This window comes from Equus przewalskii, chromosome 2 (genome assembly GCF_037783145.1).
Source record: "Equus przewalskii isolate Varuska chromosome 2, EquPr2, whole genome shotgun sequence".
Classification (NCBI taxonomy): Eukaryota; Metazoa; Chordata; class Mammalia; order Perissodactyla; family Equidae; genus Equus; species Equus przewalskii.
Window position 1 is genome coordinate 116037073 of NC_091832.1, and position 17813 is coordinate 116054885.

Consider the following 17813-nt stretch of genomic DNA (forward strand, 5'->3'; position numbering starts at 1 on the left):
CTGAGCTGTAAGAATCAAGACAGTCAAATACATTTGAATGTAAAGACGTCATACCTCATCCGTCAGTCTGTCTATCCTGTATAAGTTGGGATGGATCATCTTCATTAGATGAACAAGCGGCTGACACTTGATCTGACACATGGCATACACGCGGTCATCCAGGCGTGTACTTGTGCCCGTTCTAAATGCTTTCTACACAGAAAAAGATCCACATTTTTCAAGGAACACAAATATCGTGGACAAGTATTAAAACAAATATATACAATCAATCACGGAAAAAGCAAGGCTTTCACATCAGACAGACCTGGCTCCAATTCCCGGCTCTGACATTTAATAGGTAGGTACGTGAGCAAGTTACTTAGCTTCTCAAAGCTCTACTGTCATCATATGAAAGAGAGGAAATAAGGCTCACATCTCCAGGCAGCTGCAAAGATTACACTAGACGATGTGTATGTAACACCTGTTACGATGCCTGAGACTTAGAAAGACGTTCCGGGAAGAGCGGCTCCCGTCCTTAGGGGCCTCCTCCCAGAAGCACACGGCACAGTGTGCTGTCAGCACACCACTGCTGAAGCCGTCCCCAAGTAGTAAGGAGGGAGAGCATAGGGTTTCATAACAGTCAAAACGTGTTTGTGCACCTTCATTTTCCACGGATCTTTTCCTGTTCTTCAAACTCTTCCAATGCTAAGCTGCATGATGGTCTAGGTAAATATTTTAAAACTCCCAGAAAACCCAGATTTTATTTTTTCACCTATGTATCAGGAATTTTAAAAGACTTTATTAAATGTTACAGTATACAGAGAGCTACCTGTTTGAGAAGGGCCAAAACATAGAGAGGAAACAGCTTGAGGGAGCTGGGCGCTATCAGCGCAGAGTGCTGTAAATTTGAGATGGTGGAGCCATACGCGGAGAGCGAATCCACCACAGCATTCACTAAGGCATCTCTCGCGTCCGACAGACTTGACGACACCGATCGATCCACAGCTACACAGCAACCAAATGAAAAGGATTTAACCATTAGATTCCAATGAATGTGATGAGAGAAAATTTATATCCATTATTTAAGAAACCAACAAAAATTCTGTTTTTAGGATAGAAAAATATATCTTACCTGCTCTATCATTTTAGAACTATCTGTTCATTACACCATTTTCCTGAACTAAATCTGAATAAATCTAACAATCAGAACAAATTTAGATTGCTATGGACCTTTTTGTTTCAATCTCTTTAAGTCCAAAATCACTTAACCTCCAGTAAGATCAGAGAATCTCTACTGTGCACCCACTTCTGAGGACGCGCTGGGGCTGCTCCGTCACGCTAGCAAAGGCACATGTATACAGTCTCGTGCTTTTCTGTAGGGACAATGTGAGTTCTGCAATCTGAGTTGTCCCTGTGATCCTCTACAATCTCAACAAAAAGACGGCAAACTGAACAGGCTCTCAGGTAGACACTGAAGAGCCAGAAATCAGTGTGAGACTTACTTTCCTCCAAGTACGTATTTTATTAAAATAGAGACAACCTATACATATGTCTAAGTATTAAAAATAAAATTATATTGGGAAAATCACCTACGGTATAACTTGAAATACAGACATAAAACACTAACTAAAAAAATTGAGATCCCTTAGTAAAAGCTATTATAAATGAGTAATAACGACTGTTTTTCTCCAGGACTACATGGGAAATAACAAGGTTCATTTCATGTCTAAATTCATCTAAAAGGTAAATTCATTAAAGACAAAACACTCAGTGTTATATTAATTCCCCAAAGGATTTTTCTTAATTTACATACAGACAAATTTATTCTTTTGATCATAGTTCTACAGTGGTTTTATGTCAAAGGCACAGCCACGTAACCTTGACCATAATCAAGATACACAACAGGTTCATCACACCCTGTGTGCCGCCGCTTTGTGCTAACGTCCTCCCCTGCCCCCGAGCCTGGTCTCATTGCCTGTTGGTCACGCCCGCAATCTTCCCTTTGCCGGGAGGTCCCATAAACGGAAGCACACGTGTGCAGCCCTGACTCTAGCTCTTTCACTGGCACAGTGCCTCTGAGAGTGACCAGGTCTGCTCAATGTCAAGTTCACTCCCCTCACTGCTGAGCTGCGTTCCACTGTGTGGATCACCCAGTTTGTTCACACAGTCACCAGCTGAAGGACACTTGGGATGTTACCAGTTTCTAGTGATTATGAATCCCGCAAAAGATTTTTAAACAAAGTATAAGAAATATATGAACAGTCCAATTCACACTGCCATAAATGAAAATGTACGACATAAGTACTTTTTAAATAAGGGATTTCTAGGGGGGAAAAAATGCCTAGGTTTCAGTTTTTCGGATAGAAAAAAACACTTCGCCTGTTCCATTCCCTTTTTCACTCACCCATGTTTGCCAGAAGGCAGATGGCAGCCTGTACATCCACTCCTGCATACACATCTGCTAGGGAGCTGACCACCGGCAGACAAAGCGTATGTACTCTAATTCTCCGCTCACCTAAATGAAAAGACCAGTGAACATCACCGCAGAGTACGTTAGACCAAGAAGGAAAGCAAGCAAACAGGGCAAAGTATCACTCAAGTGATTGTTCTGATTGGATTAAATCACCAGGAGGATTGCGAAATGTAAAAACAAAGCCTTAGCATTAAAATGTTTTAAATAAAATTAAACACTCGCCAAATCTGAAGACAGACTACGAGCATACACTATATTTTGTATATAGCTGAACATGAGGTTCTGCTTCTTATTTATTATTGTTTTTTTTTTTTGAGGAAGATTGGCCCTGAGCTAACATCTGTGTCCATCTTCCCCTACTTTATATGTGGGATGCCGAACAGCATGGCTTGCTAAGCAGTGTGTAGGTCTGCGCTGGGACTCTGAAGTGGTGAACCCTGGGCTGCCAAAGCAGAGCACATGAACCCAACCGCTACGCGACGGGCCGCCTCCAACTATGCAGAATTCTTGATTTTATGGGGCAAGACAGAATGCTAAGGATGACATAGGTGGATTTAGCATGAACTGTTTACCAGACATATACGATTCTGGGAATACAAGTCAAAAAAGATATTAAAGATTCAACAATGAATCAAAAATGAGTAAAAGCAAAAAAGAAAGAACAGAGTATACATTTGATTAACTACTGGCAACTCCACTCCTTCCCACACAGGCTCATTCTCCTAGCCCGTGAGAGGAGGGGCTTGCTGCTGCAGTCCCACCTCACTCTTGCCGCACACCTTTGCTCGACGTGTACAACAGGGCTGTCTGAAAGCACACCAGGGACGTGTCTGTCAGACTCTCTTCGATCGACAGCTGCACCGCAAACCCCGCGTCAGGATTGATGTTGGCAAGGGACAGCAAATCAGTGGAACGGACAAAGAAGTTCCCGTGAAAAGTGTGCATTGAAAGACCTAGGGAACAGAAAAGTAGTTACAGCAGAGGGAGTAACACAGACCTCCTCTGCTCTAAAAGACGAGGCAAAGTAGTATTTTTACTTCATGAAAAGCTATTATTTAAAGCAAAAAAAGTCTCCAATTCTGAATCAAAAGGATAACTTGGGAGTAGGACTGCAGTGCCGGCAGAGGCTGTGAAACAGCAATTCTAAAACCCACTACGGTTATGTAAAGGGAGACCCACATTTAACCTGTATTAATACACTCTCACAATACGTCTCCTAAGTGACATGAAGTCAGACAAAGGCCTAACGCACAAGATCAAACACAGCAGGGTTACCACACAACCATGAGAACCCCGCGAGGAGACGTTCACCCTAGGCGATCCACACTGAAGACCCCTGAATGATTACGAAGGCACAGCCCATTAATTCGACAATTTTCACGTAAGATCATCCCTGTTCTCCTACCTCCCCTGCTAAAATCACCTCCAATATGCTTTTCCCTTAGGTTCTTCCTAATAAAGAAAAACATTGCTTTTGCCCACTTATTCGAATTACTCATGAAATTGGGCAATGATTATTCAATAACTATATATATTTAAAACAGGGTACACTTAACTGGATCAAGGAAAAAGTCCTTTATGAGGAACAATCATTATAGGTAGTGACAGGTAGTTAATTTTGACAAAAATATGTAATATAAACCATAATTTTTGTAATTTCATACCTTTAGTGCACCTTATTCTCATAACAGCTTCAAATCCAATTTTTCTTGTGAGATATCGTCTGAGGTCTTTCTGTAACTTTTCTGCTTGTGAAGGATTGTGAGTACAGTGGAAAGACGGATAATAATAGATGCACCCTGCAGAATACTTGGACATGCAAGCTTCAGAGAGAAACATGAAAAGTATGAGCTACAGAGCAGGAGTGCCCGATCTGTCCCCTAGCAGGACAGGTTCCATATTATGAGGAACTCTAAGTCACAACAAGGATACCTAAGCTGTCAAAATAAGGATCATATATAAACCTGAGAAAATACAGACATCTGTAAAATATAAGACACAGTAAAGTTTATTGTTGCGCAGAATGGCAAGGAGATCCTATTTTAAAAACCAAACAGTAAAAGCATTTTACATTTGTATAGTGCTTTAAAGCTTACTGGCAATTTTCATAGATATCTGTCTAATCCACATGCCTCTCTCCCCAAACTACTGAGAACTCTTACTAAAGAGGTTAGATTTAATTATGTGCTAAAAATGTGCATGTAAACAGATAAACACAGTGCTACGTCCTTACCTAGAGAAGCGAGATCAGAATACTGTGAGCTCAGGAGGAACAGATCCACCGCGGTCTGCTGTCCTGAGCAATCTAAAGCGAGCTTCTTGTAAAAGTCGGTTGCAGGGCCAAGATGTTGTACAACCTAAGTCAACAGGTCACAAAGTAAGAGCTGGAAACCTTGAATTACGCACGTGTTCTCATGTCTCTTGTTATAAGGAAGAGGACAGCCTCTGTCCCCATCAAAATAAGGATTTTTTTAAATGTTGAGGCATTTGGCACAGATTTCCTGTAAGAATAATAACCGCTAACATTTATAAAGCACTTAGGTGCCAGCACTGCTTGAGATGTTTTATATAAATTATTTAACCTTCATAACAACATATACCTTAAAGAGTTATCTACGTATTACAGATGAGGAAACTGAGGCAAAAAAAAGGATTAATTAGGGGCTGGCCTGGTGGTGTAGTAGTTAAGTTCACACGTTCCACTCCAGCAGCCCAGAGTTTGTGGGTTTGGATCCTGGGGGTGGACCTACATTCCACCTGTGAAGCCATGCTGTGGTGGCATCCCAGATACAAAATAGAGGAAGACTGGCACAGATGTTAGCTCAGGGCCAATCTTCCACACCAAAAAAAAAAAAAAAGAAAGAAAGAAAGAAAAGAAAAAAACGATTAAGTAACTTGACCAATTACATAGTTATTGAGTGGTGAATGCTGGAATAAAACTCAAGTCTGACTCCAGAGTAAGCTGTTAACCCTTATTATATACTGCTACATAACAATGTGAGAGAGTAAAAGATTAAGGAAGGATTTTCCTATTGGTATGAGGACACTACAGCTGAGAAGGGGGCACTGGAAAAAGAGTTAAAACCGCAGGAGCCAGGCTCCAAGTTCTTAATTACAACACTCATTCCATAACAAAACACCTCAATCCTCCTAATTATACTGTATGATTATTACCTTGGAGTTTATGCAGATATGAAGGAATACGTAAAACACAATAAATATTTAAGCTTTTGAGGCCCAGGCAGGTAGAAAATATGTCTTAAAGTTAAATGATAATAAAAAACCCAACACTGCATCAAAGAACTCAGTAAACACATAACACCTTCCTGTGTTCAAAACACCTCCATATTCTACGACTGGATGCAATGGATCAACAAACCAAATGCTAGCTGTCCTTGGTGATGAGTTTGAAAAACATACTTGCCCCAATTTACTGTGAAATTAGCTTCTTCCTCATAAAGCAATTTAAGAATACAATTTCTATAAAAAGTGAAATATGGTGCTGTTTTTCTTTAGCAAATTGGTGAAGAAAAAAAAGCAACAATTCTTAATGGTGGCTAGACGATGAGAGTCCGTAAGAGTACAGGTTGATAACAAACGCCAACAGGTAAAATACATTAGTAACTTCAGTAAAGCCTATTAGACTCTTTGACCCGATAATTTCACTTCTAGGAATTTATCCTAGGGAAAACCGAATGAACACGTGACTCAAGAGTTATGACACTATGGAAACTGTTTAATCCATACTCATAACTAGCTGTGATGGCATTTTCTCATACAAAATTTACATATGGAACAAAAATGACTGTTCTAGTTAATTTATTATTTGAAATACGGGATTAAAATATCCTGACCAAATCTTCATGTAAAATCCAAGCAAGACCCAGCCTCACGTCCTTTCTCTTTAATAGTGGAGATACTGGAGACAACTTAACCATTCACCAGCCGAGGGGCAATTAATTAAACAAATCAAGCACTTTTACAGTTACTATAAGACAGTTTTTAAAGAGAATTTTTAGGGACCTCAGAAAACATTCATAATATATCCTCCAACGAAAAGAGTTAAAAACTATAGCATATATGTAGGATGTCCGCTTGTGCTCATTTGTGTTTGTGTAGTTCAATGTTGCTCTGACAGTGAGACTACTGATGATTTACACCTGTTTCCACCTTCCAAGCCTGGCACAATGACTTGTATTATCTTTATCATTAACAAGTTTATTGGCCTGAGCATGTTCAATTGTGACATCTCAGATTTAGTAAATATTATCATTTGTGTAATAGAAAAGAGCAGTGGAGTCAGAAAGTTCAGTCACACCCTCACCATTAATAGCTATTTAACCTTTGGCAAGAGAGTGTAATGTTTCCTCATCTGTGAAATGAAAGGGTTTCAGTAAATGATTTCCAAATTTCTATGACTTCCAAACAAAGTAATAAAAAGAACACAATGCAACATAAAAACAAGACGATAACTCGAGTTAAACTCCCTCACCAGTTTTTTACTATTAATGAAGCAGAAAAGTGGAATAACAAATAATCACAAAGAAATTGAGGTAGAAAACACCACCTTGAGTGTGACAGAGAAACCAGACACCCAGTACCTTTGTGCTCGATCTCTGATTGGGATCTTCTCTGGACTGTAGAAGTCCTGCACCCAAGGAAGGCAACTGTGTCTGAAACACAGACACACGGCCACCTGTTGGAGACATTAATTTAAAGGCAGCCTGAAGCGCAGGGCCGAGGGCACTGTGTGTCTCTCTTGTGTTGGTGAACATAGTCGGCAATGCATTCAGTAAGTCCTTTATAAGCTGGGAAAACAAAGATTAAAAGCTGAATTACTGAGAAAGCAAGGCAATACTCTTCTTTAAAACATTCCAGAGTACAGCGTGTGCCACTACATTCTGGGGACTATAAACTGAGGAGCCAACAGATAGCCCACCTACACGGTCTATGGCAATGTTAATTTACCAGGGAAACAAATGTTAGACATTTCAGTAAACACGTGAAATAAAAGAAACATTTTAATACTTCAAGAAAAAAATCGACCTCACCTCTTTACTTTCATGTAGATTCACAAGTAAGCTATCTGGTGTAGGCAGAAAAACATCTGTAGGGAACATACATATTTTAATCAACAGATGAATCAAGTCAGAAGAATATAATAAATTTAAAAATCTTAGTTTTTATCAGGCCAACATGTAATGAGCACTATAATATTGCTTTATTAAATATATATACACTATATTCTATACGTATGTGTGTGTGTAGTACACACACACACACAGAGATGTAAAAAACTTAGAATCAAGTATTTTCTAGGAAGCAATTATTTTTAAACAAATATCAAAGTGTACGAAATTATCCTTACAGCATTATGACACGATGTATTGTCAAATAAAGGAACTTTAATTCCAAAGTCTGCATTGGAAAGGCTTCTGCTTTATTCACTGCTTACCGTCTATCTCAGACACAATCAACATCTGAGGCTGTGACAATCCTTCTTGTAAATCGTAGAAATGAATAGTGCTATCAAAGGTCAGGAAGCCTATTCTTGTTCGTGAATCTCCAGGAAGCCTAAAGATAAAAACGAAAATCTTAAATTCAAAGTGCTCAGAAACATATTATATTTAAAAAAATAGTGAAATAGTAAACTAAGCCTAAGAATAATTACATATACTTTTTTACAGAGGACAGAAAAGTCACCCCTGTCTAAACCAGCACATATCAGACAAGAGCAGGATAAAACATGCCATCTTCAAATGAAACTTGACATGTTTAGAGTTCATACTTCAGAAAACCGAACTATTGTCAAATAAACCAAAACTAAAAATGACATGATTTAAAAAACAAAAATTTCTGGGGCTGGCCCCGTGGCCAAGTGGTTGAGTTCGCATGCTCTGCTGCAGGTGGCCCAGTGTTTCGTTGGTTCGAATCCTGGGCACGGACGTGGCACTGCTCTTCAGACCACGCTGAGGCAGCGTCCCACATACCACAACTAGAAAGACCCACAACAAAGAACATACAACTATGTACCAGGGGGGCTTTGGGGAGAAGAAGGAAAAAATAAAATCTTTAAAAAAAAAAAAATTTCTGGGGCTGGCTCAGTGTGTAGCGGTTAAGTTCACGTGCTCTGCTTCGGCGGCCTGGGGTTTACCACTTTGGATCCCGGGTGCGGACCTGTGCATCGCTTACCAAGCCATGCTGTGGCCAGCACCCCACATACAAAGTGGAGGAGGACGGGCACAGATGTTAGCTCAGGACCCAGTGTCCTCAGCAAAAAGAGGAGGATTGGCAGTGGATGTTAGCTCATGGCTAATCTTCCCCCAAAAAACAAAACAAAACAAAAGTTTCTTGCTAACTTTTCTTTGAAACAGATTCCTTTAAAAGTAAAAAATTACTACTATATTCCGTTTCAATATTTAAAAAATAGCATATTTTGTTTAAGTATTTTAAGGACAGAATGACAAATGAGTACTTTCTAAGAAAAGATTGAATGTAATGCAAATCAAATTTTAATGTGTAAAATTTTTATTTATTTATTTATTTATTTGAGGAAGATTAGCCCTGAGCTAATATCTGCTGCCAATCCTCCTCTTTTCGCTGAGGAAGACTGGCCCTGAGCTAACATCCATGCCCATCTTCTTCTGCTTTATGTGTGGGACGCCTACCACAGCATGGCGTGCCAAGCAGTGCCATGTCCGCACCCAGGATCCGAACCAGCGAACCCCTGGGCCACTGAAGTGGAACGTGCACACTTAACCACTGTGCCACTGGGTCGGCCACAATGTGTAAAATTTTAAATAAAAATCACATTTAAGAACATTGAGACATTTTACTTATCATCAATCTTTAAAATCTTCTCTAAAACTCAGTATTCAAAAGTCAGTGCCATGGCGAAAAATAAATTACCATTTCATTGCTGGTCAAGCTCTCCTTATTAATAAGATGGATGCCTCTTCTTACAAAAGTATATTTCTAAGCACCACCAACTATGTGAACTACTGTTATGTAATTTATTGTTTTGGCAATGCCTTTAAAATATTTTTGAATACTACAGGATGCCCAAACAGTATGCAAGTAGTATTACTATTAAGTATGACCAATCGGGCTACTTAGATACAGTCTGCAATCTATGTCCAAAAGCATTTCAGAGAACAGAACAAACTTTTTTTCAAAAACAAATTTTATGTGGGTGTTTAGCTGACCCATACCGGTCAAAATTACGATGTTTCTACAGCCTACAGTTGGCCCGTACAATCCACGGCTGGTTGAATCCGTGGCGGGAGGAACCCATAGAAACAGGAGGCCGACAAAGGAACTCTGTGGATTTTGGTATCTGGGGGGGTACCAATCCCCCGTGGATACCAGGGAGGAATATAATCTTCACTTTCAGATTTCTAAGGTCCTTGAGTATTAGGGCGTTTGTTACCCATCAGAATGGAGACGTCTTACCTACTCTACTCCAAGCTTAAAACACACAGAGTTGAGCTGGAACTGCTCCAGCATCACATGCCTCTTTCCCAAAGTTATACCCAGAGCCCCTTCCAAAAACACGTTGCCATATTGTTGCTATCCTATCACCTTTAACTTTTTTACTTTCCTAATGCTTGTACTTTCTGCCGTGATCAAACAAATAGACATTTTAAACACTATTTTCCATTCCCAATTTTCTCCTTTTGGTTTTGCATAGTCTATTTAATTTGCAAATAGTCACTCATCTTTGTTGGACAGGCTCCTGGCTATATCCTCATACTTATCCAGCAAGCCATCTCTTTAGTCTTAAAAACTGTTTCTTTGCAAAGCATCTTCCATTGCCACTCACTGCTAAAGCTCTGTCTGAATTAAGCACTTGTGACTAAAGAAAAGGAAAATGCTTCAATCCAGGATAAAAACAGGAAAATTCTAAGTTGCTAACAGAAACTAAAAGCAAATGATTATCTCTTTGTTTTTATCTCAAATGCCTGGATGTTATCAGTTTACTCACAGGCCAAGATCAGTGATTGTGGTCACTGGCGCCAGCACTCAACAGCACAAGGACTCTGAAACTCGCAGGGAAGATGGAGGAGAACCTTTTGGGACCACCAAGAGGACTTCCGACAAAGCATTCACACATCACCACCCTAAGCCCCCAACACACCAAGAACCCCTGCAGCAGTGAACCACTCTTCCTGAAAACCTGAAGTCCTATCTCTTGTGGGTATTGAAAAAGAAATGTACAAACAACTTCGCTTTCCAGAGATTTGGAAGGTCCATTTTAAAGCTAGCTGAGGGTCTCCTTCATGACTAACACAGGCAGACACAGAGGCAGGAATTAGAGCTAGGGATAAGCAACCGACCCTGTACCCTATTTCCACTTCCCAGTACAGCTCATTACTAATGTGCCAAAACGAAGAGCTCAGTTTCTGCCTTCTTGAAATATTCCACATAAAATCAATTCCCTCTTTCCCTTTATCCAGCTCACTCTCTCATTAGCATATTTAAAAGTATCTTAGGAAAAACTCCTTGCTTGGGCATAAATTGCAGCCAGATTTCTCTCATCCAGATCCTTCACACCCTGGCCAAGTCAAGTTTTCTGGGCCCCAGTGCTCAGATCTGCTAAGTCAGAGGGATAGTTAGATGAGATCTAAATTCCTTACTTAGGAATCCTTTAAAAGTTTTAAGCATTAAACCTTTTATGATTTATGATTCAGACACCAAGTCATAAACCAGAATAATCCAAGGAGCAGGACCCTTATTCTAAGGTAGACAGGAAGTAGTCTTCAGCGATAGGTAAACCAAACTTAATAAAAACCAACCTCACAAACTGCTAATAAATACTTTACATTTACATACATTTTTATACACACACATATAAACACACACACACGCTATGAGTAAAAAAAATTCTTACTTGTCTAGATTTTCCAACAGTGACTGGCACAAAATTGTCAAATATCCAGCTTCCACTGCATTATGAGACACATCTAAAACAAACAAGTAAACTGCAGGTTGAGGAGGACGAAGCTGAAAGGAATGAAAATAAAGTAACTTATTTAGTAGGTACAATTTATTCTTTTTCTATTACTATTACTACTGGATATTTACTGAGTATATTATACAAAAAGATACAGAAAAAGGATTGATTTTTTTTTTTAAGACTTTATGTTTCCTTTTTCTCCCCAAAGCCCCCCGGTACATAGTTGTGTATTTTTAGTTGTGGGTCCTTCTAGTTGTGGCATGTGGGATGCTGCCTCAGCACGGCCTGACGAGCGGTGCCATGTCCGTGTCCAGGATTCGAACCGGTGAAACCCTGGGCTGCCGAAGCAGAGTGCGCGAACTTAACCGCTCGGCCACGAGGCCAGCCCAGGGATTGATGTTTTGTAAGATCTTCTGTGCTAATGAAAATGACATCCTTTAACTTTTTTCTTACAAAGTTGGTTGTAAACTAAGCACGATAAGGTGGTGGTTACACAGTAATGGTTAAATAGACGGGCTAAATGTTTTCCTGATAAGAGTGTTGGCTGAGACATTGCTCAAAGAAAAATTGAACTTATGATTCAATACTAACCTCTATAATTCCTTCCCTACTCCTAAAAACACTTTCTATTATTATTCATGTTTTAAAACTTGATCACCATTAGTACTAGCTACTGGGTCACGGGGTGGTGGCCTCATCCCGAGGGTTAAGTGCTAAGTGTAAAGAAAGTCCTTGTGATGGTATTCTAAATATGTGAAGTCCTTATTTGCTGGAGACATACACTGAAGTATTCATGGGTTAAATGACAGGACACTAGGACCAGCATTTCACAAACTGCAGGGGGAATGAGGTGAGGGGGACTGGGGTGCACTGGGGATAGATGACACGTATTTAGCCAAATGTTCACTGTTGAAGCTCAGTGACGGGTGCATGATGGCTCATCATATTGTTTTCTTTGAAGTATGCTGGAAAATTACTGTTACAGAAAGTTAAAATAAAAGGATATATAAAATCTTTTTAAAAAAACATGCCAACCAAGGATCATATGGCTCATAGGGCAAAAATTAGATTCCTTCTTGCCTCGTCGCTTCAATTACATTAAGGTTCCTAAGGAGCCAGCACAGAGCCAGGAACACAGTAAGCCGTAAGGGCAAAAAGCTGAGAGCAAAACTGACGAAGAGGGAGTTTACCATGGTCAATATGAGAACAGATAAGAAACAGAACTTAAGCAGGCAGACATTAAATTGGACATAAAGGACCACAAAAATTACAAAAATAAAGAGAAGGGCCAAGCACCAGGAATTTAATACACATTAGTTGCCCCTGTTCACCTTTTCCTACTGTCAACACTACATTTTTGTAGACAACAGATTAGAAATGAGGATACGGAACAAATCTAAGTTATAAATATATTTGAAATGAGTAGATGTGATAAAGAAGATGAACAGAACTTAGGTCAAAAATTCATTTTTGTAAGCAGAAAAGAAGAAAGAGATCTTAGAGTCAGTATAATTAAAGAACAGGTAGAATTTTATGATGAATGAAAAGAGAAAAATCAGAATCTCATTTATCTTGAGATCTGTACAGGGTGAATCAGTAAGACGGTGATATCTTTTAAGAGCTCAAAAAGTACAGTTTTTAGCAAAAATATGAGCTTTTCTGTTTGAGGGTCTTAAACATTAAATGGTTAAAAGAATATTTAAATTCATCCCACGCAAGCAATCGAATGAAAATGGCAACAAACTGTAGATGTTAGTGCTCATCGTAAAACATCACTAACGTTTCTCAGTGATAGAATTGGTTTCTTCTAGATCAAGTAACCTTCACAAAGAGTTTTCTATTTGTTATGTATAAACTTTCAGCATTAATTTAAAAAATTCGTACTATGGACAATTTCAAAAATTTGGACAAGAATTCACTTAGCAGCAAATTACAAATGACCAATACAACTGTACCCCACAACCAACTTTAACCTGAATAGTTACCATATAATCTGAAGAAGCAATGAACTCCACAGTCGAATTCTGAACTTCCGGTCGTTTATGAGGCTCTCCATAAGATCGAGTAAGGGGATTATACATGAATTCTTCAGGAACTAGGTAAGAATGAGGAATTCAGTACAAATTTAGTAACACAATTTGTAACTACACACACATATACATGCGTAGAAATAAACACCTGTATCATTAATAATTATATGAGGTTTATGACAGTTCTGTGAACATCTAATGGTAAAAACAAATCCCTTAAATTCTCCTTAAAAAATATACCAGAAGGATAAAAAAACATTTTCTGAAATCAGGTGAGGAAACCAGGACACATGTAAGCTTGCTTCTTAGGCTTGTGTCCTATTTATTACATCACACGACACGGAATAAAAATCAAGACAGAAACACCAATCTGAAAGCCACTATACTAAGAGGACCTATGAATGGCTAAAGGGAACAACAGACAGACATGCACGCACGTCCACACACACTGGCAAAGTCTACGCTGAGTCAAGTGCACCAAGTGTACAAACAGAAGACAACCTTAACTTGTCAGGGACAAGCTTAATCAGTCTGCATGACCCCATCTGTGTGAACTTCACTGCTTGTTTTGTGAGCATTTTTTTTTTACTTTCCCTTGTTGTCATTCCGGTCATGGTCAATTCTCCCCTTGGCCAGCCAACATGAAGTGTCCCTAGCTAGACTCTCTCCGTTAAAAGCGGCATGGAAGTTTCTAAAGCAGTGAGGAGAGACCAGACGACAACAAAACGTCAAGTGTTAAAATAACAGGAAACACACTGACTTTCAGAATCGGGACTCACCGTCGTTCACCCGATAGCACAGGTTGCACTTCCACCTGCGCTGGTCGATGAAGGACACAAAGGGGTTGATGTACGTCCGGCAGGACCGGCACCTCACGATGGTGTTGGACGTGATCACTGGTAATTGCTGGGAAGGAAAACGAAGATGTTGGAGCAGGAAAAGCACCCAGAGGAAATGGACACACTTCTCTGCTCCACCCACAGGACAGAAACCAGAACTGTTTCCAAACGGAAGCATTTTGACAAAATCCAGTGATGTGCTGAGCAACACAGCAGCTATCAAGTTTCCTCCCTCTTTGTCACAAACTATAAGATAACACTCAAGCAAAGTCAAACCAAATGCAATAAGTTATTGGCTGATGAGAAAAGCCTTGTTGGCCAAGAAAGTAACATAGAGCTCAGAGCTCTCAGCTAGACTCAGAAATGGCAGTGAGAAAGAAACCTACGCCACACAGACGTGCCTGTCGCTGCTGCCACACCTGTGCTGCACCATGAGGCCCTGCTCCAGAGGGCCCACCACAGTCTGGCAGGGACCGAGGCCACGGAAACCAAACCCGTGTGCCTTTAACAAATACACCTCTTTAGGCGTAGTTTGGGAGAGGAACTTTATATTCAGTGTAAGAAACTTAGAAAATACAAAAAAAGATTAAGAAATCACATATTATTCTGCCTTCCTGAATTAACTCCTGATAACATTTTAGTATTTTTCCTTCTAGCTTTTTTTCTACCTATACGTAAACATTTATATTTTTGTATTTAGCTTTTTTCATATACACAATTTTTATTGCACAAGTAACTACATATCACTTGTGAAAAAATCAGGAAAACTGAACTGAAAAGGAAAAAAAGAAAAATTGCCCTGAATTCTACATCCCAGGGGAAGTCATTTCTGCCAATTTAGTGTATATACTTCCAGAAGGTATCATATGGAATCTGTATTTAGACAAAAATTCTCACCTATGTACTTGGGCACTTCACTATCTTGGTTTCGAGATGAAGGCTGTAATAGTATCACGGGTGATCAAGTGATACTGACTGAATGAACAAATTCAAGGGACTTATGGCATGTCATAATTATCTTGCTTTCTACCCACTTTGCTCTTTCTGGACATCCTAGTAGGAAAGTCAGCTCTACGAGGAGGAGTACTGACTTCAGCAGTCCCAGCACACAGTGTGACAGGTAGGCAAGACAGTTGTTGGACGAATGACGAGAGACGCTCAGTAGCAGAGAAGAGGAGAAAACCAGAGTGGCGAAGAGTGTGAGGGAGAGATGCAACTTAGAAAGTGTATATAAAATATATCTGGAAACTTTATTTCTGAACCTTAGAAATTTTAGTTTAAATATGACATATTTGCATGCAATACCAGAGGTATGGGTAAAACTCCAGTAAGTTATGTATTAAACCAAACAGACTGTGGAAACTTAAACAAGGATGTTTCAATTCAACAGACTTGAAGCGCTGGGACTTTGCTCTTACAAAGGATATTTGTTTTATACAGTTGGGAACAATCACACAGTTGTCCTCCCTCACTGGACATCACTGTTTCTGCTTCCTTTATATTTAATAAAGGACTTCTGCAGTTTACCTATCCCCTACGGCCTTTCCAACTTCCCAAACTACTAATCTTTCCAAATCCAGCTCCGACCTCGTCACTCATAGACAACTTCTGCTCCTCTCCAGAGGGGACCACGGCCACGCTGCACTCATGGCCTGAGAGCCTCACGGAATGCCACTGGTTAGTGTTCGTTACCCTGCACTGCGGCCATCTGTTTTCACATCTCTGCCCCAGTTAGGTAAGAACTTCCTAGGGGCGAAGTCAAGGACTTAGTCATCTCCGAATTCATCAGTGCTTAGTTCAGGGCCTGTCACAAAGCAGACGCTTGGAAAATGTTTGCTGAATTGAATCTGACAGAAACAATTATTTCTAACTTCAAATAAAAGATGAAAAAATTCTAAGAAAATACACAATCTAAATACCTTGCACATAAGCACACAAGTCAGTCCCACAAACATTTTATAACGTGTCACTTACCGTGAGGTCTCTGAAGGGATGTAGCAACAGTCCTAGGGGAAGCTTTGCTTTGTTCAGCAGAGCCTGTGTCTGTGGAATGCTGGTCAGAGTACACCGAAACGAACTGCGGGAACAAACACACGGCCACATCGGCTATCGGGAAAATGCACCGAGGCAGACAGTTGCTGTTGATAATTAAGAACATTAAAGGGCCTAAAGGAAAAATCATCTGGATATGTTATATAACTATGCTAGGAAGGTCCTGGTTACTTTTAACAGGCACATACGTAATGTAAGTCAAAAGACCTCAAGTAAGGACTCAACAATTTCATGGTGGAAAAGCACAACCCATTCGGAAAAACACAATTTCTCCATTCTGACCCACATGGAGGGTACAAGCAGGAGGGAGGGAAAGTGCACCTCTGCATCTCTAACGATGCTGTGCCCACTTCACTGGCCCCTCCTCGCTTGCTGAACGCATACTCTTACCACAAGACTCACGCCAGCTGCCGTGTCTTCTGAAGACACCCTCCCCCACCACGAGTCAGGAGCAACGGCAGCTTCTCCTGTGCTCTGAGACCTGCTGACACTTCTGTCCTATCCATCGGTCTGATTTCTACAGTTGGTTGTGTACCTGTCTGACTTTCCCACTTATCACCTGAGCATTATTCCTCCTACAGAGTAAGTGCTTCTAACTTGTTAAGTTGTATTATAAACTCAGTAGGCATGAGTCAATAAAGGAGCAACCAAAGAGGTAAGCAGCAGAAGTGCTGGAAGCCAGGAAAGGAGTTCTAAGAAGACAGCACGTGGGGACACGCAGACAGGTATGGACGCAGGCTGGTCCCTGCTTCAGGACTTCCACGTGTGCAGTGGCGCAGCCTGGCACACTCTTCCCAGAGTCACATGGCTTGCTCTCTCACTTCACTCAGACCTCTTCTCAAATGTGAACTCCTTGGGAATACCTGTCCTGACTCCTCAGTTGAACAGTCACCCCCCCCCGGATCCCTCCCTGCTCCCCAGCAGTATTCCACATCACCTCACGCACTCACTGGTTGGACTGCTCACAGCACGTATTCCCCGGGTGGATACAGCTCCATGAGACTGGGAACTTTGTTTACTGCTCATTCCCAACACCAAGAAACAGTGCCTGGCACTTAACTTAGAAGGTATTCAGGAAATTTTACTGGATGAATGATTTATCTTAATATGTAGGCACAATTATTATTCCTGTTTTACAGTTGACAATACTGAGAATTTGAGAGATTACGTAATTTACACAAAGTCTCATAGCTACTCATCAGTGGATCCGTGGTAGGGACCTAGGTCTGTGCACTCCAGAGCCTGTACTCCTAATTACTCTGCTTTGCTATTTTGATGAGAGAGACTTTCCCAGAAAACACATAATTGAGTAGAAACACATACACCATTTCCTACCTGTGGAATCTCCTATACATCCACATATACCACAGTGCCCTACTTGGGGACGTCTACCCATTCATAACACAAGGCTGAATCCCCAGACTCATGGACCTGAGAGCACCTACACCCAGAAGGATGGGCAGCTATCTCCAACCCAGAACCAG

At 40.4% G+C, this 17813-nt stretch overlaps 1 protein-coding gene across 14 annotated transcripts in view; it reads right to left on the reverse strand.

Moving 5' to 3' along the window:
* The window catches only part of SEC24B (SEC24 homolog B, COPII coat complex component), an 82532-nt gene that overhangs the window by 6010 nt on the left and 58709 nt on the right, over positions 1-17813 (reverse strand). For all 14 annotated transcript variants that reach the window (XM_070611743.1, XM_070611739.1, XM_070611742.1 and 11 more), the window contains 13 exons: positions 16252-16354; positions 14218-14344; positions 13394-13503; positions 11343-11455; positions 7908-8026; positions 7504-7559; positions 7054-7260; positions 4686-4809; positions 4117-4275; positions 3232-3405; positions 2384-2494; positions 809-984; positions 55-192 (listed from right to left, as the gene is read on the reverse strand). In XM_070611743.1, coding sequence (XP_070467844.1) covers positions 55-192; positions 809-984; positions 2384-2494; positions 3232-3405; positions 4117-4275; positions 4686-4809; positions 7054-7260; positions 7504-7559; positions 7908-8026; positions 11343-11455; positions 13394-13503; positions 14218-14344; positions 16252-16354 — 1717 coding nt within the window. The remainder of the gene's footprint in view (positions 1-54; positions 193-808; positions 985-2383; positions 2495-3231; positions 3406-4116; positions 4276-4685; positions 4810-7053; positions 7261-7503; positions 7560-7907; positions 8027-11342; positions 11456-13393; positions 13504-14217; positions 14345-16251; positions 16355-17813) is intronic.